The sequence below is a fragment of the Oncorhynchus kisutch genome, linkage group LG28 (assembly GCF_002021735.2).
Source record: "Oncorhynchus kisutch isolate 150728-3 linkage group LG28, Okis_V2, whole genome shotgun sequence".
Classification (NCBI taxonomy): domain Eukaryota; kingdom Metazoa; phylum Chordata; class Actinopteri; order Salmoniformes; family Salmonidae; genus Oncorhynchus; species Oncorhynchus kisutch.
The window spans coordinates 14233431-14259796 of NC_034201.2; the positions used below are offsets into that span (position 1 = coordinate 14233431).

At 42.5% G+C, this 26366-nt stretch overlaps 2 protein-coding genes across 4 annotated transcripts; one reads left to right on the forward strand and one right to left on the reverse strand.

Annotated features, from left to right (window-relative positions):
- LOC109872838 (zinc finger MYM-type protein 3) lies at positions 1-21154 on the forward strand. Of its 3 annotated transcripts, none has more exons than XM_020464196.2 (25): positions 1-122; positions 735-1581; positions 6281-6351; positions 6434-6494; positions 6611-6995; positions 7136-7316; positions 8093-8305; positions 8396-8546; positions 8642-8754; positions 9381-9467; positions 9615-9765; positions 9899-10071; positions 10380-10554; positions 10745-10794; positions 11002-11158; positions 11372-11487; positions 12416-12587; positions 12673-12822; positions 12966-13066; positions 14413-14560; positions 14735-14874; positions 15054-15159; positions 15252-15509; positions 17199-17313; positions 18534-21154. In XM_020464196.2, the coding sequence occupies exons 2-25, from the start codon at positions 744-746 to the stop codon at positions 18718-18720; spliced, it is 4299 nt and encodes a 1432-aa protein (XP_020319785.1). In that variant the 5' UTR covers positions 1-122; positions 735-743; the 3' UTR covers positions 18721-21154. The 3 variants fall into 3 exon arrangements, with proteins under 3 accessions (XP_020319785.1, XP_031663736.1, XP_031663735.1); XM_031807876.1 differs by having other exon boundaries at positions 2-122; positions 6434-6466; positions 18534-19133; XM_031807875.1 differs by lacking the exon at positions 1-122 and adding an exon at positions 463-575 and having other exon boundaries at positions 18534-19133.
- LOC109873190 (gap junction alpha-3 protein) lies at positions 21150-25973 on the reverse strand. Its single transcript, XM_020464778.2, has 2 exons — positions 25667-25973; positions 21150-23164 (listed from the first exon to the last, which is right to left on the reverse strand). Exon 2 carries the CDS (start codon positions 23113-23115, stop codon positions 22033-22035), a length of 1083 nt encoding a protein of 360 aa, XP_020320367.1. The 5' UTR covers positions 23116-23164; positions 25667-25973; the 3' UTR covers positions 21150-22032.
- Between the last annotated feature and the right edge of the window lie 393 nt (positions 25974-26366).

The window sequence follows — 26366 nt, forward strand, 5'->3', positions numbered from 1 at the left end:
TCAGGCCGCCATAGTAGAAGAAGTTGTAGCTTGAAACTAGCCAATAAGGCACGCACGCTAGACTGCAGTTTGGTGGCGCTTGTATGCAACATTTTAGCTACAGTAACATTTAATATTTTCAGGTAAATTCACTATATATTGTTGAAGTCTATAATTATTTGTTTAATCATCATTATTAGTATCTTGTAATAAAGTTACTGTATTGTAATTAGCCAGCTAGTGAATTAATTTGATGGCTAGATTGCGTAAGGAAACGTTAGGTTCGTAACGTTAGCAGATAGCCTATTTTAAGCTAGCTAACTTTAGCCAGTACCGGTCTCTTTGCAGAGTCATAAACATACGCCTCTCTTGCGAGTAGCAAGCTATGTCTACCGTATTGCTAGTATTGAGATGCATTATGTGTAGCAAATAATGGGCTAACATGTAGCTAGATAGTTTTCCAGATAGCCAGCTTGCTAACTAGCATTCTAAATTACAGAAATGGAGACGCCGCCAGGTGAGGCGCGCCAAAAGGCAGCAACATTGATATGGGTGGAACTAGCTAGTAGCGAACTTTAGTTAGCAAATGTACTTAGGTAAGTAGATGCATTCACTGGTGGGAACTCATTGTCTAGAATAGAGGAGCCACAATAAACTACTTATGGCTGTAATTGTATCCAGCGACCACCACATTTGATTGACATGACATCTGAGACCTGAAATCAAACCATTGTGTTTTTGTTTTCTTTATGTAGGTGCAGAGTATGGAACCCTCAGGGCATCCAGAAACCTCTGGCTCTTTTCAGATGGCTACTGAGAATGTGCACCTAGACCTTCTATCCACACAGACTGATATGGACATGTTTTCTGGGCATGCCGATATGGGCCTGCTGCCTGCTCAGACTGATGTAGACCTACAGACTGATATGGAGGTGACCTGCTCACAGGGAACAGAGGGACAAAGTGGGCAGCAGCAGCAGAACCTTGATGAGCTGACAACCTTTCTCACCCAATCTGAAAGAGAGAGGCAGAAAACTCAGGACAGCCTGAGCATTCTGGGGGACCCAGACTCATTGGAACTGTCCAAAGCCCAGGTGGAGGAGTTTTACAGCCGCACAGTCGTTCCCGGGCCCTCAGACCTTCCCGGGCCCTCAGACCTTCCCGAACCTTCAGACCTTCCCGAACCTTCAGGCCCAGCTACAGGCCTCAGTCAGGATGAGTGGAGCGGGCAGGGCCACACAGAAGCCTGGCCAGAAATGGGCGCTGAGCCAGGGACAGACAGGCTGGAGGTCACAGAGGGAACTCCGACTTTAACTGGGACACTGTTGCCAGAGACTGGAGAGGAGCGAATGGACATAGTACTAGAAGATCCCTCTGCACCTTCTCAAGATGACGTTGATCCAAATATGCCTTCTATAGTCAGCGTAGAGGGTTCACACTCTGAGGATGGTCCAGGCAAAGAGGAAGCCTTATCATTCTTTGGATTGGTGCCAAAGGTAGAAGACACAGGCACAGCAGACAAAAAGAATGAGAGAGAACAACCAGTGAGGGGCAGTATGTCCCCACTATCATCCTGGGCCCAGCCATTGACACCAGGTGAAGGTATGTGTACTAGTAAGGAACTTTTGTTTGTAGGATCTTTCTCCTTCCTAGTACTTTATTAACTCTTGTCTCAATGTGACACACAGAAGTCTCAGCGCCACAGAAATAGTTAAGTAAAATGTAAAACTTAATTTAGGTTACATTACGTGTTTTTGAGAAATAATTTGCAATCCCTTCTTCAAATAGCCATCACAGTTCACATACAGCTTGCATATCTACAGTGGGGCAAAAAAGTATTGTCAGCCACCAATTGTGCAAGTTCTCCCACTTAAAAAGATGAGGCCTGTAATTTTCATCATAGGTACACTTCAACTATGACAGACAAAATGAGAGAGAAAAAATCCAGAAAATCACATTGTAGGATTTTTTAAATGAATTTATTTGCAAATTATGGTGGAAAATAAGTATTTGGTCACCTACAAACAAGCAAGATTTCTGGCTCTCACAGACCTGCAATTTCTGCTTTAAGAGGCTCCTCTGTCCTCCACTTGTTACCTGTATTAATGGCACCTGTTTGAACTTGTTATCAGTATAAAAGACACCTGTCCACAACCTCAAACAGTCACACTCCAAACTCCACTATGGCCAAGACCAAAGAGCTGTCAAAGGACACCAGAAACAAAATTGTAGACCTGCACCAGGCTGGGAAGACTGAATCTGCAATAGGTAAGCAGCTTGATTTGAAGAAATCAACTGTGGGAGCAATTATTAGGAAATGGAAGACATACAAGACCACTGATAATCTCCCTCGATCTTGGGCTCCACGCAAGATCTCACCCCGTAGGGGTCAAAATGATCACAAGAACGGTGAGCAAAAATCCCAGAACCACACGGGGGGACCTAGTAAATGACCTGCAGAGAGCTGGGACCAAAGTAACAAAGCCTACCATCAGTAACACACTATGCCGCCAGTGACTCAAATCCTGCAGTGCCAAACGTGTCCCCCTGCTTAAGCCAGTACATGACCAGGCCCGTCTGAAGTTTGCTAGAGAGCATTTGGATGATCCAGAAGAAGATTGGGAGAATGTCATATGGTCAGATGAAACCAAAATAGAACTTGTTGGTAAAAACTTCACTCGTCGTGTTTGGAGGACAAAGAATGCTGAGTTGCATCCAAAGAACACCATACCTACTGGGAAGCATGGGGGTGGAAACATCATGCTTTGGGGCTGTTTTTCTGCAAAGGGACCAGGACGACTGATCCGTGTAAAGGAAAGGATGAATGGGGCCATGTATCGTGAGATTGAGTGGAAACCTCCCATCAGCAAGGGCATTGAAGATGAAACGTGGCTGGGTCTTTCAGCATGACAATGATCCCAAACACACCGCCCGGGCATCGAAGGAGTGGCTTCGTAAGAAGCATTTCAAGGTCCTAGACTGGCCCAGCCAGTCTCCAGATCTCACCCCCATAGAAATTCTTTGGAAGGAGTTGAAAGTCTGTGTTGCCCAGCAACAGCCCCAAAACATCACTGCTCTAGAGATCTGCATGGAGGAATGGGCCAAAATACCAGCAAGTGTGTGAAAACCTTGTGAAGACTTACATAAAATGTTTGACCTCTGTCATTCTAGAAGAAAAAGAAACGCACACCTATTAAGACGAGGTGCTGGCTAGTGGAGTAGAAACTTGAAAATAAAAGAGAGCCGCACACTCTAGGAGCTCAGATGCAAAAATGTAATACCAGCGTTTCGACAGCCAAGCTGTCTTCATCAGGGTATAATCACAAACACGTTTATATAGTGTCAAAAGACACCGGTGTCTGTAATCATGGCCAGGAGTGGCCTAATATCATTGGTTAATAATCAAATATTAAAATGTCATACAAAGAACAGCATACAAACAAATGGATAGCATACGATCATAGATTAATTTGACTATACAAGTTTACAAACAATTACAATGGTAAAGTCACAATAATCACAAGAATGGCTTCAGATCAAAGTCTACGTTGAGACCGAATGGCGCCAGGGTCTTTAAATTAAAGATCCAGGCAGCCTCTCGTTTTAACAATAAATTATCAAGGTCAACCCTCTCCTAGGGATGGTGACTTGTTCGATGACAATATAACGCAGAGACGAAATCGAGTGGCCTGCCTCCAAGAAGTGGGCCGCAACTGGATAAGTAAAGTTTTTACACCTAATGGTGCTACGATGCTCTGAGATACGTACTTTTAATTCGCGCTTTGTTTTACCCACATAATTTTTACCACAAGGACAAGTTATAAGATAAATAACTGCCTTAGTGGAGCACGTAATAACACCTTTTTATTAGGATCGATTTCCCTGTTTGTGGGTGTTTGAAGGATCTACATTTATAAGTGCCATTGCATTGAGCACAGCCATTACATTTGTAATTTCCATCCAGTAGGGGCGCAAATAGACGTTGTTCAGGAATATCTTGGGGTGGTAAATCAGAGTTTACCAATTGATCTCTGAGATTTCTGCCCCGCGAGAATACGACCAAGGGAAGGTCCGAAAACACATTACCGAGACTATCATCGGATTTTAGGATGTGCCAATGTTTGTGAACAATTCCCTTAATTTGTTCAGAGCACTTTGAATAGCGGGTAGTTAGAACACAAGAATGCGTCTTTTTGCGAGACTGACCTTGAAAAAGGTCATGTTTTGTTTTGAATTTTCTCAATGGCAATATTAATCTGATCATTCTTGTAGCCCCTCTCCTTGAACTTTCTTTGCGTCTCAGCCATATTTCTGGCGAAATCGGATGTTTTTTTTGCAAATTCTTTTGATTTGACAGAATTGGCTGTAGGGCAAACTATTTTTAAAGGGAAGTGGGTGACAACTATCGGCCCTCAACAAACTGTTACGATCAGTAGGCTTCCTGTAAAGATCAGTGTATAGAACATTATCTTCACACAATCAGAAGATCAAGAAAACTGATTTGACGTGTATCAGATTGCATAGTAAATCTCAGATGCTCAGAACAGGAGTTAAGAAAGCATGGAACGCCTGGAGCTGTTTTGCATCACCCCTCCATAGAACAAAAATATCAATATACTGTTTCCAAATAATGTGAGGCAAGAAAACATTTTTGAGAGGATTGAAAATGGACTGTTTCTCCATGTAACCCACATACAAATTAGCATAGTTAGGAGCTGTGGGGGATCCCATAGCCAGTACCTTTTCGTCTGAATAAAGAAATCATTTAGAAACATGAAATAGTTATGCGTGAGTACTATTTCAGCCAATGTTACAATGCATGCACTGGAAGGTAGTTCATTAGGGTCTCGTTGCAGAAGAAAATGTTCCATAGCTTCAATACCGCCCTCGTGTGGAATATTAGTGTGTAATGACTCAACATCAAAAGTAACTAACAAGGTATTGTCAGGGAGAGGATCAAGAGATTCAATGATAGAGATCATACTGCTGGTGTCCTTTACAAAGGAGGGGAGCTGTTCTGCGAGTGGTCTAATAAAAAAAGTCAACAAAAGTAGATAGAGGGGCCGTTACTGCATCAATGCCCGCTACAATAGGGTGCCCTGGAGGTTGTGTAACATTCTTGTGTAATTTCAGCAAAGTATAGAAAGTGGCAATTTTAGGGTGTTGAATAGCCAAAAAAGCATGTTCTTTTTTGGTTATCTGACCAGAACTTAAATACCCATCTAGGGACAGACCAGATAGTATTCTGAAATTGGGAAGTGAGGTCACTTCTGAGTTTCTTGTAAAAGGTGTTGTCAAGCAGCTGTCTATGACACTTATGTACATAAGCTGTCCTATCCATGAGTACAACCGACCCACCCTTATCAGCGGGACAAATAAGGACTGACGTATCAGATTGTAAATCAAGCAAAGCTTGTTTTTCATTCTTGGGTAAATTATGGAAAGATTTGGATCCCTGTTTATTCTTAAGGAGAAGTCCAACATAATTTTCCACAAGTCTGTAATATGTCTCGATAGAGTGATTGCGATTGGCTGGAGGTATAAAATAACTCTTGCTTCTAAAAGGAGTGGGAGTATGTGCAGGAGAGCAACCTACTGGTTCAATAGAAGTGTCAGAATTAGGGGAGCTAAAGTATTCCCTTAAACGGATGTTTCTAAAAAAAACTTTAACATGTCTACCTTAACATCAAAATCGTTGCACTGAGTTGTAGGCACAAAGGATAACCCTTTATTAAGCAAAGAGACATGGGCAGGGCTCTATCTTGCTTGATAAATTAAAGACACTCAGCCCCGTGGGTTCTGGGACCGTGTGAACGGTCTCCTCTACCTCTGATAGTCGTTTCTTCTTACTCCGTCGGGTGCATCTCGTTGATGCGCGTGCCTGCGGCCTCCTCCGCCCTTCCGACCGTCCAGTCTCTCGTTGAATAAAAAACTACCACTGGAAGCCGATGAGGCGCTGGTTGTGGAGCGTTGATCAGACAAGGGTGGATAGGGGTCATGGGTCATTGCCAACAAAGGGTATATAACAAAGTATTGAGAAACTTTTGTTATTGACCAAATACTTATTTTCCACCATAATTTGCAAATAAATTCATTAAAAATCCTACAATGTGATTTTCTGGATTTTTTTTCTTCTCATTTTGTCTGTCATAGTTGAAGTGTACCTACCTATGATGAAAATTACAGGCCTCTCATCTTTTTAAGTGGGAGAACTTGGACAATTGGTGGCTGACTAAATACTTTTTTGCCCCACTGTATGTCATGAACAGCCTTTTTTTACTGATGATTGTGTTTGTTTCAGCTGAGGAACAAACTGAAACTGAGGTCGCCATTGAGGATCCAAAAGTTTCTCAAAGTGGTCAAAATACTACGGTACAAAAACTACTTCCCATTCATTGCAGACATTTTCTTTAAAAGTAAGTGAATTAACCTCATTTAATCTGATTTATTGTAGGGGAGGAAGAGAGGCCGTCCTCGTCGTGGAGATGTGAGGAAAAACATTACGTCTGATGGAGGTTTAACATCACTACTTCACAAGCTGCTTATGTTTAGTCTCAATAACTCATTATGTATGACTATTTGTCTATTTATGATTATCATGCTGCCCTAAATGCATTGTATCCTTCTGCAGACCAGCTAACAGACAGCGACTCTGACGATACAGCTGACGATCCGAGGGACACAGACTTTGACCCTGCACGGTCAGGCCTCCGACGCTCCACCAGGGCCTCCCAAAGGAGCCACAACACCCTGTCCCCCCGGCTCATTGCTCCCAAGCCGCCTTGCCCTGCCTCTACCCCTGGGTACACCCAGAGGTCTGGAGGACCCCCTCCACCCCGGCTGCCACCCCCTCGCCAGCCTACCAGAGTCCTCTGTGCCAACTGCAGTGGAATGCTGCAGAGCGGACAGACAGCCTACCAGCGCAGGGGTCAGCCTCAGCTCTTCTGCAGCTCCACCTGCCTTAACTCCTTTGGCAAGAAAGCCCCCAAGAAAAAGCCCTGTGCTTTCTGTAAAAGGTAAGCTTCTCAATAGATATTCAATTAATGTATTTTTAGCTTCTCTTTCCATTAAGTACAGTGCATCCATAACCAGTTTCACAGTAAAGTAAGTGTAAACCTTGTACATTGTTTTGATCTCAACAAAATTTATCTTTTAGGGACATGGGGAATAGTAAGGACACCATGCTTGCACAGGTTGGCCAGTCACAATCCTTCCAAGAATTCTGCAACAACACTTGTCTTTCCCTATATGAGTCCCGGCTGGAGAAGGGTCCGAAACAGCCCCCCAAACCAAGTACCCCTGGCCAAAGATGCAGTGTGTGCAACCACATGCGTGAGGTACCAAAGCTTTGACCATAACATTTTGAATGATCTGCTCCCAGCCGATTGGCTTCATGTTGAACACATTAGTGGCAGGGAGTTTCAGTAGGAGGGAACTCCAGTAGACAATAGGATGATGATTTAACACAGGATGACTACACTTCCACAATGCCTTTGATTTGAAAATGCAGTAGGCTTTTTTTGTGTGTACATTATATTGAACCATACTTTATTGAAGCTATTCTAAAGACTGCAGCTTCTACTCTTGCAACAATTTATCGAAAAGCTGGCACCAGCCTTACCTATTCTGGTTTGTTTCCCCCCACCATCTGTTAGTCATTTGAAAATTAGTACAATAAAATGTATTCAAAATAAGTAAGCACTTTTTAATGCCAAGCGCTGCAAAACCACACAATGGTGTGATTATGGTATACATTCTTTAAAGTTGACCACCTGTGTTGATGTTGATTTGTCAAACCATGGGCTTTTCCCAGAAGTGACAAAGAATGCCTAAACACATTTCACTGTCTTCGTGTTGATATTTTCACAATTTCAAAACTGACTTGTATGTTTCTAACTAGATGGTACTGCATGCTGTGATTATAGAGGAGGGAATTCTGTCATTTGTGCTGCTGTGGGTCTTCGTATGCTATGAGCATGCACCAGAATAAATCACAGCCAGCTACAAGATTTTGGTGGACTGATGTAAACACCAAGGGAAGTGATATTTTAAGTTAGATTTGATTGAAATGATCTCTGAGCCTGTCCTACATTTCTTCCCTCTCCTGCCTCAGATCAACCATGAGGTAACCATGGGCAATGTGATTCACCTCATGTGCAGTGATGCCTGTTTCAACCGTTTCCGGGCCACCAAGGGCCTGAAGACCAGCTGCTGTGACACCTGTGGTACCTACATCAACACCTTCACCTCCCGGCCTGAGTACCTACTGCACGAGGGCCAACAGAGGAGGTTCTGTAACTCCTCCTGTCTCAGACTCTATAAGATGGTGGGTGGAGGAATGTACTATAGGCATATTTCTACCTGAAAATGATATGGTGTTGATCTCAATGGCTGCTGTATTGTCTTTTGATTTCAGAAAAACACTAAGGTGCTCTCGTGCCAGTGGTGTAGGACTCTGTGTAAGATCTTTGACATGCTGTCTATGGTGGATCAGTATGGCATGACCAAACACTTCTGTTCTTTGTGCTGTATCGCCTCACATAAAGTGAAAACTTCTGGGGACACAGGTACAGTCTACTCTCCTTGGCTTGTTTACACAATCTGAATGGTGTGATGTCTGCCTGAATTAGTCTTCATTATTACTAATCTGCTTCTTTTCCAGTTCCCAGTGACGCTTGCAGTTTCTGCAAAAGAAGCCCCTCTGAACCGTACTACTGTAAAGCAAATGAGACCATTTACGTCTTCTGTAGCCCTAGCTGTTGGAGCACATTTCAGGTAGGATAGCCCCATACCCTAAATAGAGTTGAGACAAAATAAGTCTACAGATGCATCATCCAGTGTTTAGTCATGTCTTCTCTAAGTATGTTTTTTTGCATTAAAACATGTCTGCCAGATGCTTATACAACATTTTGTTATTTTATGTGGATTTGTTTTAAACGTACATTTTTTATGCCTTCAGTTGTTCAAATAAAAACAATCATTCAAAGGAGATTTTTGCTGAAGGATTCTGAAAGTGATTAAAAAAGGAACGGCTAATATTTACAGTGTGATGTACAGGCTTGGCCGTAGGTGCCTGTAAACAGAAAAATGCTTGTTAAAATGCACACCAAGCGGCTGCAGTGGGGCGCTCCTCCTCACTTCTGGGGCCCATTAAAATAAAAGCTCATCTTAAAGCGCTTTCATGTGGCGAGGGTCACCTTTTGAAAGCTTTCACCTTTATTCTACCTAAAAACCTATGAATTAGGGCTTGTTTTGTTCTTGTGAAACCTCTGAGCGATTCTTGAGTCTGTCTTTGATACTAGTCCTGTGATGTTGTTTTGTTTGCCTTGGCTAAAATGCGTTGCTGCTCATTTTCTTGTTTATTCCCCAATTTAACAAATATGCTCACTGCTTCTTCACAGCGCAACAGTCCCAATGGAGCCCTCTACTTCAACTGTGTCTCCTGTCATAACATGTTCAATGGGAAACCAGAAATCTTAGATTGGCAGGTAATTCCTTGTACATACGTGTTTATTAATTTACCAGTCTCAACATTGTGGCAAAAATGTGTCTTACAGCTGGTTTAGTAAGAACTTATTTTATCAAGACTACTCAAATAAAAAGTACATGCACCATTGTATTTCATTTGCTTTCAGGACTCAATATATCAGTTTTGCTGTAAGGAGTGCTGTGAGGACTACAAGCGCCTGAATGGTGTGGTTTCTGTGTGTGAGCACTGCAAGCAAGAGAAACCTCTGCATGAGAAGATGAAGTTCTCTGGGTTGGAGAAGGCGTTCTGCAGTGACGGTTAGGATAATGCATGCGTTTCTGTGTGCATTTTTAGATTTAATAGATTGTTGATTTACATGGAAACACTTTCCTTATGTGTCTAGGCAGAGGCTTATAAGTGTTTTGTCTCTTATTTTATTTTTTTACCAAGGTTGCATACTACTATACAAGCAAGACTTTGCTAAACAACTGGGCCTGTGCTGTATAACTTGTACATACTGTTCTCAGACCTGCTCACGGGCGGTCACAGAGGAACAGGATGGCAACACGTGGGACTTCTGCAGCGAAGATTGTAAAAGCAAATACTTCCTGTGGTCCCTGAAAGTATGTCTAATCAATCACAATGCCATCTAACTGGCCCTGATCCATTTTAAATGCCTGCTTGTACACGGGCTGCATTCAGTTCACTCTGTCACTGTACATTGTACAGTTTGTATGTGGTATTCTAGACCTGATATAGGAATGGTAGCTTCGGAATGCAAACTGGCAGAATATGTTCATGCATGGAAGTCAAAAATGAATCAGAAGAATATGCATGATATGCGATCAAATTGTGTGAGCAGTGTCCTCTTTTAACATGCTACAGTGTGTGCTGTATGTATGGGTGTTCTGAGCCGTGTCTGTTCTCCTAGGAAGCAAAGTGCCATGAATGCAAGCGTCAGGGGCAGCTCCTGGAGACTATCCACTGGAGGGGAGAGATCAAACACTACTGTGACGAGCCGTGCCTCCTGCTCTTCTACAGCCAACAGAACCAGCCCAACCTAGACACCAAGCAGGGGCCTGAGAGCCTGCTCAACAGTGCTACATGTACACAAACGCATGCACACACACACACACACTATTTTTCATGAACCCAATCCATACATGGGAAGGATTTTTATAAGCACACTTTGTAATTGTCTGGTGTTACAGTGAATGCCTTTGTGAAATTGTAAACTTGTGTTTGTCTCTCTCAGTAATAGGCTATTAAAATTCTATATGTTTACTGGGCTTACAGGTAATTCCCCAGATTCTATGCCTCCCCCTGCTGCGACAAAGACAAGTGAAGTAAGTGTGCTTTTTGACTCGATGCTCCAAAGGGTGGGTGGGTGGGGTGGGGGGAATACCACCGAAAGAGAACTAAATGCATTTAATCATGGCTTTCACCACCACACATTTATTGTGTTTGGGGAAAAAAACGTGGCTTAATTTCAGTCAAATCTGAGCGACCATCCCAATTCTGATATATCTTTTTTAATGTTTCTGTTATTTTAGGCCACAGGAAGAGTACTGACTAGGGCTGTAGCCAAGCCTGCTCCTCCCGTCACTCCACCTATCTCCCAAAGGAACAAATCCTCCATGTGTAAACCCATGATGACTACTACCGGTGTCACATGTAAACCTGAGATGAAGTCCCAGAGTTCCCAGACAGGTAATGGTTCATGTAAACCCATGTCTCTCTCTATGGGACTCGCTGATTTAGTCTTCTACTGTATAGTGTAATATTATATAGTATAATATTATACTATTTATACAAAATATCCCTATTCATATATTGAGAGCATTTTTTGTTAAATCAGGCCTACAACGATTATTAGCAATGGCAAAAACACAACTTCATGGTTTTCCTGTGTGTATGTTTCAGATGATTTCTTGCTGTCTCCACCTGTGATGTTGCCGGTCCCTGTGCCTGTGTTTGTTCCTGTGCCTTTGAATATGTATTGTCAATACACTCCCATAACAATGGCCCTGCCTCTGCCGGTGAGTTGGTTTTGTCTAGGTCTTATTGAGTATTGTGCAAAATTGAATCTAGGATTATCGTCATTCATTTAGAGTCTAGACAGGAGTAACTCTTAGTATCCACCCAAATTTGTTCGATGTGGATTCCTGCAGACTAGTGCTGAGCGATTTTGAGGTCTGTTTGATTATTAACATATAATCAGGGTTTCAATTATCATTTTAAAAACATTAAATGCACTATGCATTGTGTGTTCAGTGCTGTAACACAATAAATTAAAAAAATTAAGTCCCATGATGGTAGTGACTTCCTATTACTGAGTATCACTTAACAATTTATTCACATTACTTTAATAAAATATTTCAGTTGTGTATATTACAATTGTTTTATTTGATGTCCTTATTTTTTTAAAATCTCATCTCTGTAGAGCTGCTGCCTATGCTGTCTGACAATCACTATTTAAGTAGTTCTTCAAAGTAAATTACTTTTATGACTGCTGAATACCAACTATCAATCACTTCGATAATGTATGTGCACGTTGAGATACCTCATGAAGCAACTGCTCTCGGGTGCCCATTCTTCTCTCTTTTATGTAGCAGGCGCAAAAGAGATACAGACCGGCCAAGTAGGCGCGTAATGGATTATGGTCAACGTTTTCTGCGCTAAACTATGTAGAATATTGGCCTGTTGGAAACTACAACTCCCTACGGTATTGCACAGTTTGGGCTTGGATCTGATTTATCTCTAGAGGAACTGTGATCAGAGCTCACACGCACAAAAAAATAACTCAATGGAATTCTAATCATTTAATTGAGTCGGCCAATTAGTTGTTTAAAAACCAAAAAATAAATGCAATTTCTGTTAATCGCTCAGCAATACTGCAATAGTGTATAGTTCTCTAGAGTGACTGCCCTATTTGTCTGCTTATTGTTTTGCTCCTTATTCTCTTAGCTCCCAGTCCCCATGTTCCTACCTGTCACACTGGATCATATCGATAAGCTTGTGGAATATATAAAAGAGCTGAAACTCCAGATCCCGTCTGATCCACTGGAGGCTGACATTCTGGCCATGGCAAACATGATAGCAGAGGAGAGTAAAGGCAAGGGCTCCTCTGATCTGTCTGGTAATGCTCCTGCACTTACTCTTCTTAGTCAACTCTCTATTGCTGTTCTATATACAATTGTAACTTTATGATTGTTTATCTTTAGATCTGGACAGTGATCAGAAAGCAGGCCCGTTGCCGAGGGACTACAGCTTATTTGAGTCTTCATCCCAAGATGACATCCTCTCCATGGCTGTCAATATGGATGATGTACTGACTGAGCCAGGTCAAGACCCAGTAGATGAGCTCACCAAAGGCAGGTTAAACCTTCATGATATGAAAGGTGTAATTTGCTTTGCAGTCTGCGATGTGTAAACTTTCACTGTAATTTAACTCTCATACACTCAACAACAGGGATGTCTGAGATATATATTTTGTCATTTAATTTGTGCTCTGTAGCTTCCCTGGACTTGAACCCCAATGTTGATTTTCTCTTTGACTGTGGGATGCCGCCACATGCTACTTCACCAGAGCAGAGCTCCAACGTCGCTGTTCAGAAGGTATAATTAAACACAGCCTAAAACAGTAGTGCATTCTGTTTGCTTTGACTGTCCCATAGGCAGGACTTTGATTATCCTCTCCCTAATTGACAAACCTTTAGTTTTGGCAGTCTTTTATGGACCTAACTTTGACTAGTGTCAGAAAAGAGTTGACTCTCGACTTATGTGAGAGAGACACAGGAATCACATGGTATGCTGGAAATCTGAAAATAGCTGGCACAAACATGACAAATGACTTGGTGTCAGACTTACCGGAGACCAGAGGTCATGTTCTACATTCATAGACAGGTGCAACAGGGTCCCAAAGGTGAAATGGTTGTTGAAAAGCAAATCTATCCCTAGCGGCAGGCAGGAATGATCCCAAACACGCGGCTCATGTAACAGTCACCAAACCTGCAAGATGGACTGCTTACCAATGGACAGTGTCTTCAGAAATGTAAGAGTATTTGTCATATTTACTGAAAAATGTTGAATTACTATTTCTCGGGTTTAAGAGACCACCAAATGATCGTTGCAAATGTTGAATAATTGATTCGGTACTGAGGCATTCAGTTAGTGCTCGATTGAAAACGAGTGACCAAAGCGGCTTTTGCGTGGTATGATTGTCGGTGCCATGCGCGCAGGTTCCAGTGTCAGAAAAGGCCGGCCTCCTGAGCTTTTCATGCACGACAGTGTCTAGGGTTTACTGAGAATTTCGCATCAAACAAAAAACATCCAGTCAGTGGCAGTCCTGTGGGGAAAACAACTTGTTGATGAGACAGGTCGAAGGAGAATGGCTACAATCGTGCAAGCTAACAGGTGGGCCACAAACAGGCAAATAACATCGCAGTACAACAGTGGTGTGCAGAACGGCATCTCAGAACGCACAACTTGTCAATCCTTGTCATGGATGGGCTATTGCAACAGATGACCACACAGGGTTCCACTCCTATCAGCTAAAAACAAGAAGCGGCGGCTCCAGTAGGCACATGATCAGCCTGGTCAGACCAATCCCGTTTTCTGGTGTCATGCTGATGGCAGTCAGATTTGGCAAAAGCAGCATGGTACCAGGCAAGATGGGGCTCATGGACTCAACGGTATAGGCTGGTTGTGTAATGGTATGAGGAATGTTTTCCTGGCACATGTTAGGTCTCTTGATACCAATTGATCAATGTTTCCATGCCCCAAAGAATTCAGACTGTTATGGAGGCAAAGGGGTGTACGACCCGATACTAAATGAGTGTACCTAATAAACTGGACTCTGAATGTATGTAATGATGCACTCTGAGAAAAATATAAAGAACTACAGTAATTATCCCTTAACAGGTCATAACAGTGCTATGTCTAATATAGGCTTTGTGCCACAGGGTCCCAAGCGTCAGGCCATGCCAGAGATGACCTTACATGATCCCCTGGACAGTCAGCCTCTTGGTGCTGGCTTGAACAGCTCCCTTGGGGTCAAAGCCTGGAGGGCATGGTCCCAAAGCAAGCACTCAGACGCTGATGACAGAAAACGTAAGAGGTTTCAGCTGTAGTCTGAAAGCTGAGTTAATAGATATCTCTTAACTGGTAGATAGCTCTTTGATGGCTCTCCTATGAGTTTGACTGATCTCCTATGAATAAAATGGGCGTTAACGTTTCAATGTAATCCTGACGATGGCACCTTTTTTAAATGTTTCTCCTATACAGAGAAACCATTAGACCTTCTGTTGAGTAGTCCTGAGGAACTGAACCATGGCCTGTCACAGTTTGTCCAAGACATTGTTCATCCCAGAGGACCGTGCTACAAGCCTGACAGCATATTTTACCTATGTCTTGGTATTCAACAGGTCAGTCCCAGTGTTTCAGTCAGGTAGTTCATCTATGCAACTTGTCTAAATACCCTTATTCAAATCTTAAGTAATTACATTTTTTTTTTAAGGTGATTGTTTATTTAGCCATGTCAATTTTGTTTATACATTGTGTTCAACCAACACATTTGTTCGCAATTGTCTTGTCTATTTTCTAGTATCTCCTCGAAAACAACCGGATGGTGAATATATTCACAGACCAGTTATATGTCACCTTTGCCCAGGAGCTGAATAAGATTGTCAACAAATGGCTGCCATCTAACGGTGGGTTCATAATAACATTTCTATTTATTTTTCACACATTGTGTATCTGTTGTATTTGGGGTGTATGTAATGTATTTGTGTGTGGGATGCAGGTGGTCTCGTGTCTCGTGTCCTGGAGGAGCACCTGTGGGAGTGTAAACAGCTGGGTGTGTACTCACCCTTCGTCCTGCTCAACACCCTCATGTTCTTCAACACCAAGTCCTTTGGCCTGACCACCGTGGAGCAGCACCTCCAGCTCTCCTTCGCTACAGTCACGCGCCAGGCCAAGAGGAGGTCTACACCACATGGCATGGTCAAGTCATCTAGTGTCTGCTACCACCCAAAATCACATCTCAAGAGAACCAGCAAAGGTGAGAGTTTACAATTAGTGTGGTTTCTGTGTATTATTTTGGTCTAAGAAGCCTAGTGAATGAGAAGTGTCAGTATGCTTCGTAGCCCATTGAAAGATAGGCTAGTTGTCATTCCCAGTAACCGCTGAGACATCGAGTTCCTTTGGACCGTGACCCTAATCTGGGGGGGAGCAGGTCACCTATCCTGAATTCCAAGGGGCTGACCAGGGCTAGGGTAATGGAGGCATTTTACACAAACTGCAACTAGCTCAAATGTAATCTTTGAGTACACAAGTATAGTTTAGAGTTATGAGGTCCAGTTGAGTGGTAAGAATGTTGGCTATTTTCCAAAACATCCTCAATGTGCTGTACATATAACTTGGATGTATTCCTGACCAATGTGTGGTAGACTCATTTGCTTTTATCTGCTGAGGAATGATATGGGATGACATTTTGTCTTAAAGTAACTCTTAGAACCTAGGTTTGTTCTTATCCTTATTACTAAAGTGTGTTTTTAAAGTGCAATTAGATGATGGGTAATTTCCGTAGGGAGAGACCACCACTCCTTAACATAGTGCTGCTGACCCCAAAGAGCTTCCACTGAAGCTAAATGAGTAAAAACAGTTGAACTGTTTGTTAAAACCCTCTGTATTGCATTGGCTTCCACCAATCAAATAACATGCTGCTAATGAGTTGGACTGCCTGGAAGATAACACTGCAATGTCTGTGAAATTGGCCTGGTGCCAGTTGTTTATTTAAAACACAGGCTTGCCTAGACCCACACCTCTATTCTCCTCAGTGTTTTTATGTTTACTGGCATGTTCTGACTGAAACATAATCACGTGTTTTAACAGGTTTATTTTGAACTCGGCCCGACCATCATTATCTGCATATCTGTGTCACTAGCTATATTCCTCAGTGGCTTTGTAGGTCAGTTTGAAATTGATCCATTTGGCACTACTTTTGCGGTTTTATGCTGATGGACAAAATACTAATGTAAAAAAGCTTTTAGTGACATTCTGTCACCTGTTGACAGTTGTGTTCTATGGGTGCTTGTCTTAAATATTACAAATATGTGAGGCAGCTGTTGAAGTAGGAGAAGGATGTTGGTCTCTCCCCCCCGGTTGGTTCAGTCATACTGCTATTTTCAGTGCGTCTGACAGCTATTTATACCACAGAATGGAGTTCTTTTGAAGAGCTGCTCTCAGCATAGGAGGTGTACGACGGTAGAACACTGTGGTATGTGTCTTAGAACACTGTTTGCCAAGGGAAAACCAGGAAGCTTAAAGTAGCTGTGTAACATGATACTAGAGAATCTGACTGAAAGTCTCTTAACGTCTCTAGCTGCACAATAAATAAAGCCCATTATAAAGTAAAGTCCATACATCAACGTTGAATAAATCATGTGTGTTTCTGACCTTAGGCAAATTCAAGACATTAAAGTACCCTGGTCTTTGTAGGAAAGACCTTGTCCAGTGCAAAATAATATTCATTTTATTAACCTTTTTATAAGTATGACAGTGACATGGTTTTATAAAAAACATAGTTATTTTCATCAGAAACCTCAACACTGATCCCCGTAACTGTCCGGACATCCTCTTCATCAGTTTAACATAGCCCTAACTGTAACTGAAGCCAATTGTTAAACTAAAGGCCCAGGGGTCAGACCGTGAAGTGAGCCTGTACTCTGTTCTGTTCACACACACACAGAGGTTGGCTTGGGAAAGAGGAAACGAGATGAGCCTTCTGAGCTGGAGCAACAAGAGAACCGGATGAACCCTCTCAGATGCCCCGTCAAATTCTTTGAGTTCTACCTCTCCAAATGGTAAGTAATGTGGACTGTCCAGGTATGCAAAGCAGGGTTTAAAATGCCAGTTAAAGGCCTTGGACTGTCCCTGGCTGTCAAAGATTTGGAATTTGTTTGATTCATTGACTCAGATGTTCCCTCTAAGCTGCGGGTGGCCACGCACCACCTCCAGGACTGACGTGCAGAAGAAATGAGACTGTTATTGAATCAACATTGTATGCAACAAAACCCCAAAATTCTAATTTTGCAAGGTTGAGTCTGATTTTGTTGTAGGCAGAGCGCAAAGGAGTAAAATGATATTGCAGGTTAGCCCACGAGTGTTTTTTCTATCACCCGGGAGTGAATGCGCTTTTCAGATCAGCACAGAGCTGTGTATGTGTGCATTTGTTGATATTATTTGCAAGTTAGTGAGTTATTAGCCCAGTTCTAGATAAGTGTAGGTCAGCACAAAACATGTAGGCTTAGGCTATACTTCAAGCTGTCTATGAAAAGTCAGTCAGGTAAAAAGCTTATGTCATAATTAGTGACAGTGTTTTATTTTGAGACCGGCTTGAATATGCAAATAAGCCAATTGTCTAATTCTCTGTATGGTAATAATAATGAATTGTATTTTGTAAAGTGGTTTCTTGCATCATACTATGCAGTTTAGTCACCTATTTGGCCCATGGTGTTACAGACCAAGTAAAAAATCATTAATGTCAAGCCCTTCATAATATATTATTTTGTCTCATGCAATCAGAGCACTGCATTGAACACCACATATACTGTATTGTAGAAATCAAAAGCCTGGGCATGGACTCTACCATGTGAAAATATGGGATTTGTGCCAATGGTTTTGTTAAATAGTAGCCTATTGGCTACTGTAAGTGGTACAGCCTATTTTATTTGACCTTTATTTAACTAGGAAAGTCAGTTAAGAACAAATTCTTATTTTCAATGACTGCCTAGGGGTAGAACGACAGATTTTTTTTCCTTGTCAAGCTCGGGGATTCGATCTTGCAACCTTCCGGTTACTAGTCCAACGCTCTAACCACTAGGCTACCTGCCGCCTCAGTGTTCACTGTAAACGTGCAGGAAGTTGCACAAAATTCTCACAACGTTCAAGTTTGCGCTCACAAGACCTAAAAATTTGCTCGGTGCCCCAAAATGTTAGAGGGAACATTGTTTGGAATGAATAAATAAAACAAAGTTCTTATTTTTTAGATTCACATATGGTGTCTGTCTTTGTGTTCTTACAGCTCTGATGGTGTGCGGAGCAGCTGCAATGCATTCTACCTGCAGCCGGAGGGCACATGTATGGCCGAGAGTTCTCGCTGGTACTCTGATGTCCCCATGGACAAGGGCAGGCTGGGAATTATGCTCAACAGGATCCTGGCTGTCAAGGATGTCTATGATGAGCACCCAGCACAGGAAGACATGGACTGACAGCCGCACTGAAAGATTGCACAACAAGTTTATATAGTGTACATTGCTAACATGGAAGCCGCTAGCACAAGGGATGACAACCATAACTACAATGCATTTTTGTTCCATGTTTTTTTTCTAATTCACCCCTACACAAATAGTTCAGTGAGCATTTCCCCCATAGAATTACCATTATACACTGAGTGCACAAAACATTAGGAACAACTTCCTAATATTCAGTTGCACCCCTCCCCCACCGTTGTCCCCAGAACCGCCTCAAATTGTCTGGGCATGGACTCTACAAGGTGTCGAAAGCGTTCCACAGCTAGCCCATGTTGACGCCAATGCTTCCCACAGTTGTGTCAAGTTGGCTGGATGTCTTTGGTTCGCCAGCCATTCTTGGTACACAAGGAAAACTGAGTGTGAAAAACCCAGCAGCGTTGCAGTTCTTGACACACTCAAACCGGTGCGCCTGGCACCTACTAAAATAACCTGTTCAAAGGCACTTCAATCTTTTGTCTTTCCCATTCACTACCAGAATGTCTCAAGGCTTACAAATCCTTCTTTAACCTGTCTCCTCCCCTTCATCTTCACTGATTGAAGTGAATTTAACAGGTGAAATCTGTAAGGGATCATAGCTTTCACCTGGTCAGTCTATTTTATGGAAAGAACAGGTGTTCCTAATGTTTTGTACAATTAGTGTATGTACAGAACCTTAATATGACTGTAGTATACCACCATCAGTTCAGGTAATCTATTTTGAATGCCCAAGTACATTGGGCACTGTCAACGACAACTGGTTGAGACTTCATGTCTGTTGTTCGTATTGAAAACTCATACATTTGTTTTTTATGAAGTGTACAGAACAGCTGTATTATAGAAGTAGTCCACAAATCCATTTAATTGACACTACATTTCACCCCCAACGCCAGCCTCGATTTTGTTTCATTCAAAGGCTTAATGTTCAGATAGTGATGATATTTACGTGTTCGTTATTTAGCAGACGCTCTTATCTAGAGTGGCTTTACAGTAGTGAGTGCATACGTTCGTCTTTTTTTTGTACTGGTCTCTGGTGGGAATCGAACCCACAACCCTGGTGCAAGCTTCATATTCTACCAACTGAGCCACACAGGACCCTATATAAGCAATCATTTTCAACTTAAACACTTTAAATCTGTGTTTACCATGTGGCCAGTAAGGGGAAAACCATGTATTGCTGCCATATGTTCACATGTACAGTATCGAGAAGCTCATAGTAATGGCAGACTTTTTACTTCATAGCTAATGTATATACACTACATGTCTAAAAGTATGTGAATACCCCTTCAAATTAGAGGATTGGGCTATTTCAGCCATACTCGTTGCTGACCGGTGTATAAAATTGAGCACACAGCCATGCAATCTCCATAGACAAACATTGGCTGTAGAATGGCCTTACTGAAGAGCTCAGTGACTTTCAGCATGACACTATCATAGGATGCCAGCTTTCCAACAAGTCAGTTTGTCAAATTTATGCCCTGCTAGAGCTACCCCAGTCAACTGTAAGTGCTGTTATTGTGAAGTGAAAACATCTAGGCGCAGCAACGACTCAGCCGCGAAGTGGTAGGCCACACAAGCTCACAGAACAGGACCACCGAGTGCTGAAGCATGTCAAAATTGTCTGTCCTCTGTTGCAACACTCCCTACCGAGTTCCAAACTGCCTCTGGAAGCAACGTCAGCACAATAACTGTTTGTCAGTAGCTTCATGAAATGGGTTTCCATGGCCAAGCAGCTGCACACAAGCCTAAGATCACCATCCGCAATTCTGAGCGTCGGCTGGAGTGATGTAAATCTTGCAGCCATTGGACTCACCATCTGGCAGTCTGATGGACAAGTCTGGGTTTGGTGGATGCCTCGAACGCTACCTCCCTGAATGCGTAGTTATAACTGTAAACTTTGGGGGAGGAGTAATAATGGTCTGAGGCCGTTTTTCGTGGTTTGGAATAGGCCCCTTAGTTTCAGTGAAGGGAAATCTTAATGCTACAGCATACAATGACGTTCAAGACGATTCTGTGCTTCCAACTTTGTGGCAGACACTGACTACGAGCCAGGCCTAATCGCCCAACATCACTAATGCTCTTGTGGCTGAATGGAAGAAAGTCCCTGCAGCAATGTTCCAAAATCTAGTGGAAAGCCTTCCTGGAAGAGTGCACCTACTTTTGGACATGTAGTGTATATTGCCCCTCATTTAATAATTTCTTATTGTAACATTCATAACCATTCATTAAACAAAATACACCTAACATCGTGATAGAATAGTTTTTTATTTACTTCATTTTAATCCTGCTTAGATTGTATTGTCTTGACAAAATAGTATGTTTTAATGCATTTTCAGTCCTGAATGTCTTGAGAAAAGTTGAATATGTACTATGTTTATTTTCTGTCTTTATAATTAAAGGATGCATATAGAATTGAGAATGTCTTGTACAAATTCTTTCATAAAAATACAATTCATTATTCATGGTTGTAAAATCAATGAAATGCGTTCTGCATGTAAACTCCTTCTGGTATGTGGTCTGCCAAAGGATTACACAGTGATATGAAACGGACAAGCATTTGCTTTGTCATTATTCCCAGTCAAAATAATCAGCATAATAAGGGTTCATAAAACAACTTGCCTTGAACACTTTGGAATATTATACTCTACATGGCAAATGTTTGGCTAATGGGAGAAAACTTCCAACTTTTGCTATTTTTCTGTACAGTAACAACTAAAGTAGAACATGAGCCCACCTCTGTTTGTAGCACTGCACAAAGGACACAGCATTGCGTCAATGCCTCAAACATCTGATGTTTTTCAGTTGGAGAAGTTCTGTTTTCAGGAGTAAAATGTTTACCTCGAGCAAGTAAACAAAATGATCCTAAGCCTCTAGTCTACTTTGGTGCGGGTGATGTTTAGGGTGTGGAAATAAGCTAATGCTGCATTTGGACTGATACCTGTGTTGTGTATACACCTTGGTTTTATACTAGGGAAATTGTCCAAAACATTCCAATACATATGCTGATGTGCTATCATGTGTGCAATGATGTCAGAAGGGGAAAAAAACATTTTTTGTTTGCAGTAACTTCTTTGTTGTAATATTGCAAACAGCCGTGGCAGTTTCACCATTAAGAATTCCAGCTTTAATGCATCTCCGACAGTCACACTCTGGTCCCAAGTCTGGCCCCAAGTCAGATTAGGTCCAAGGCCCAACAATTTTTTTCTGCCACCTCAGGTGGAAACACACAAGTTTAGATCTGTAGGCCAAGCCACTGTATACAACTCTGTGGTGGAAATAAGCCATAACTGTCCTTCAGATCTTTAGATCGTCTAGTCTGGTCTTATTATTGCTGTGCTTGCTGGATCGACTCGGACGCCGTTGGTTCTCTGCAGGCGACCCTGGAGCAGAATTGGAACCTTTATTTTCTGTGGTGTCACCCCCTTCTGGTTTACTGTTCCTCTCTACGGCCAGGTTATCTCTGTTCTGCTTGTAAGCCACTTTGCTGCTGTAGGGGTGGTAGGCAGTGTCAGGCTCAGTCAAGATGTACTCATCTGCATGGTATGGCTCAGGGGCTGGTTGGTGCCTGGGGAAGTAGTTATAGTTCGGGACAAAGGGCACTACTGCCTCGCTGGGGGCCTTGTACCCTGCCTCAAATGTGGACTGGGCACGTCTATACCGGAGGCCCTGGCGGCACTTGGTGAACCCCAGGTGATACATCTCGACTAGGTTCAGTAGCAGCGAGATGAACGCCACTGCCAGCATGAAGAGGATGAAGATGGTCTTTTCTGTGGGCCTGGAGATGTAGCAGTTCACCACGTTGGGGCAGGGTGAGCGGTTACAGGTGTACAGTGGCTTCAGCTCAAACCCATACAGCAGGTACTGAGCTACGATAAATCCCACCTCAAACAGGGTCTTGAAGATGATGTTGAAGACATAGGTGCGCAGCAGGACCCCTCGCAGGCGGATGCGGCCCTGATCGTCCCGGACTGGGGGCTTCTTGGGTTTTGCGTCAGGCAGCAGCTGCTGCTTGTCATTGTGGATGGCCAGCTGCGCAGCCAAGTCTTTCTCCTTCTGCTTCTGTTTCTCCTCCATGCGCACCAGGTGCAGGATGTGGCCCAGGTAGATCAGAGTGGGCGTGGACACGAAGATGATCTGCAACACCCAGAAGCGGATGTGAGAGATGGGGAAAGTCTTGTCATAGCAGACATTCTGACAACCAGGCTGCTTGGTGTCACAGGTGAAGCCAGACTGCTCGTCACCCCACACCTTCTCAGCTGCAGCTCCCAACACCAGGATCCTGAAGATGAAGAGCACGGTCAGCCAGACCTTGCCCACTACGGTGGAGTGCTCCTGGGCACTCTCCAACAGCTTGCCCAACAAGTTCCAGTCCCCCATAGTGGCTCACTCATAGGCTCAGTCCTACAGAGAGACCCAAAACAGGAACCTGCAATCAGAATAAAAACATACAAACTAATGCACTGCATAAGAGACAAACATCACAATTGCATTGAAATTGCATTGAAAACTGCATAATAACTTGGAGAGCTTGAGAAAAATGCCTCGCCATTACTTTATCATTACACCTAGGGTGGCATAATAAATATCTACGTGATGCATTTTCATTTGAATGAATTTGGTTGTAAACTCATGCATTTGAAGATAGAGCCAAATATTTTTACTGTGGCTATTCAGACCTTTCCAACTCAATCATTTGTTTCTAGTTTTGAGGTGCAGTTTTTTATATTTGTTTGAGAGGGTATCTGTAAAGTAACCCGATTCACTATCATATATGAGGTTCTGCTTCAAGTTTATGTGGTTCTGTTTCTTCTAGCATGAAAACATTTGTCAATACCTTAATTTGGTCTATGCACCATGCAGAGAGCAACTAATAAGTGAGATTGGTGCTTCCTGGTAATAATTTGCCATAATTTATCTGAAGAGAAAGTAATGTCCAGACTTTGACTCATTACCAACCTATGGCCTTGTCATTTCCACACAATTTATTTTTCACAAACTGGAGCCCTAATCCTCAACATTTCCCCAAAATGCGAGAAGTTCTGAAAAACATGAAAAATAGTGTAATGTTGGTCATGTTCCTGGGTTATTGCCACATGCTTGTGAAATGTCTTGTAGAAAAGCTCTGGGTGGTGTGTATGCATATTTTTGGGGTTTTCCCTTCATTATCTTGAGAAAAATACATTTCCTCAAAGTTCCTCTGTTTTTATTAGCATGTTTGATTTAATGAACACACCCCAGGCAACAGCAGGATATCCACCCTTAAAGTAACACCTGTTTCCTTGAGGAGAAACCTCCCATCAAGTAGACCACTATCCAAGGTTGCAAAATTCTGGTAACTTTCCCCAAATTCCCAGGTTTTCAGAAATCCTGGTTGGAGGATTACAGATTTCCTGTTTTTTGTCACTTTATTCCGGGAATCTTTCAACCAGAATTTCGGGGAATTTCGGAAAGTTTGCAGCCTTACCAATGTAATTTTATTCATTATAGGTGAGATATGAGCACGATGTAGGAATGGATGATGTACAGGTAACTGGCATATATTCTACAAGTGTCTGGAACTCTATTGGAGGGATGTGACACCGTTCTTCCACGAGAAATTCCATAATTTGTTGTTTTGTTAAATGGTGGTGGAAAACGCTGTCTCAGGTGTCTCTCCAGAATCTCCCACAATTGGGTTGAGATCTGGTGACTGAGACGGCTATGGCATATGGTTTACATCATTTTCATGCTCATCAAACCATTCAGTGACCACTCGTCACTCCCATCAGAATAGAGATGATTCTCCATAGGCTGAAGGCGATCATTCAGAATATCTGTGTATTTATTGGTGTTTACCTTGCCCTCTAAGGGGTTGAGCAGACCTAAACCATGCCACGAAAAAAAACACACCGTAACAGAGCCACCAGAACCCTCATTTACTTGTGTTTCCTTCATTTTGGCAGTTACCTGTATATTCATCACACTCGTTGAACTTAATTGTAGGCTACTTTATATGTTGTATGTGTAATAGCATATCAGGAATAGATCATTGAAATAGGTTGTCTCCCATTTAAAAGGTTATAGAGCAGCATATGTATCTCATACTGATCCTGTTAATAGTCCCAAAAGTGAATAGTCCCCTGCCTGTCATTTTAGTAATACAGGTATCATGTATGAATGTCTATTGCATGAAGACTAAGTACTGACTGTACTCACTACCCAGAGAGTATGCCCTGGAGCAGGTGGTGGCCTGGCCACTGTAGCTTACTGCCACACAGTGTAAACTGAAGATCAGATGGAGGAGCTCCAAGACACACATACTGACATACACATGGCAGGTTGCAACTCTCCTCTCCCTAGATATAGATTAATGGTACATTCCCAGGGGTTGAGTGGATACTTTAGTAAACACACCTAGTCACTGATGCAAGTTAAACTTGCCTCTGGAAGTTGCGGTCAGGTTCCCAGATGAGTTTCCCCACAGGGATTTTAAAAGGATTTCAAAAACGAGGCTGTTGTTACCTAATAGCCTTTCATGACAGTGTACATGTGGATGGCCCATAACTTTTCTCAATCTAAGACTTGTCTGTTTACATTCATCATAGTCCATGATCTAATCATCTCTGACTTCATCTGTTAAATTCTGCTCTTATTACACAATAAATAATATTTTATAACAACACTGGCCTTGTTAGTAGACTGGACTGCAACTACATTGAAATGGCTGTCTTCCCTCATTACAGTTTGAAGTTGAACCATTTCAGAAATTCAGAGACTAATATTGACCAACCTGCTTTTGGAGTTGTAATACACACTTTATTATGATACCGTAGAATGACACAATTACTGGCCTCTTGCAGTATGACTGCAGGGACCACTAATAAACATGATTTTACAATGTATGTTTCTTCAGTTGAAACTTTTATAGACACAGTGTGTCAAGACCCACCTTCCCATGATGCTTATCTCCAGTGAAATTGCAGATCCAGTGGTGGCGTCTCCACTTAGGTCGCTATCCATCACAGTCTATACCGTGGTAATCCTGTTCCCGGCAAGACCATGTCCTTGGATAGTGATGACACTAGACTTCTAATGTTAAGCTATCTCTTCTACAAATGGTTTCGGCAAGTTTTTAGCTCTTGTTGAATCTGCTTACTTACGCCCCATAAATGTGTCCTGTAAAAGTAACCACCAATAGGACCTCTGTAAGAACCCTTTTTCACTGTCAGTTAGCTAGGATGAGAGCACTCGCTCCCTGTAGAGAATTATAAAGCCCATTGCTAAAGTGGTGTTTCTTTACGACTGAGTGGCGTGTAAGTAGTCCAATGGGGGGTGGGCTTAAGTCTTGCGTGGTATGGCTCTAAATATAATTCACTGTGAAGGGAGTGACTTTGCTATCACTAAAGGGGGATGTGTGTGTGTGGGGTGGTGGTGGTGGTGGAGTTGAAAGGTGAAGTGTTCCAAGTCCTGTGGCTGTGTGGGGGTGGGAGAGCATCAGAAAATGGAAAGAGGTGGACCCTCCCTTCTTTGTTATGGTTGGGATTGACTGGCACGTACTGTGTCATTGTTGACAGGCTGACAGGAATCTCACAGTCTGTGGTGGGTGTAAATTCAGCAGAGGACATCCTTCCAAACAGAACCAGTTTTAT

Excerpts from the sequence above, each read along its gene's own strand:
- LOC109872838 (XM_020464196.2), top strand. The coding sequence starts at position 744 with ATGGAACCCTCAGGGCATCCAGAAACCTCTGGCTCTTTTCAGATGGCT. Across the intron at positions 6,495-6,610 it reads AAACATTACGTCTGATGGAG|ACCAGCTAACAGACAGCGAC; the intron begins GTTTAACATCAC and ends ATCCTTCTGCAG. Across the intron at positions 11,159-11,371 it reads GTCCCAGAGTTCCCAGACAG|ATGATTTCTTGCTGTCTCCA; the intron begins GTAATGGTTCAT and ends TGTATGTTTCAG.
- LOC109873190 (XM_020464778.2), bottom strand. The coding sequence starts at position 23,115 with ATGGGGGACTGGAACTTGTTGGGCAAGCTGTTGGAGAGTGCCCAGGAG.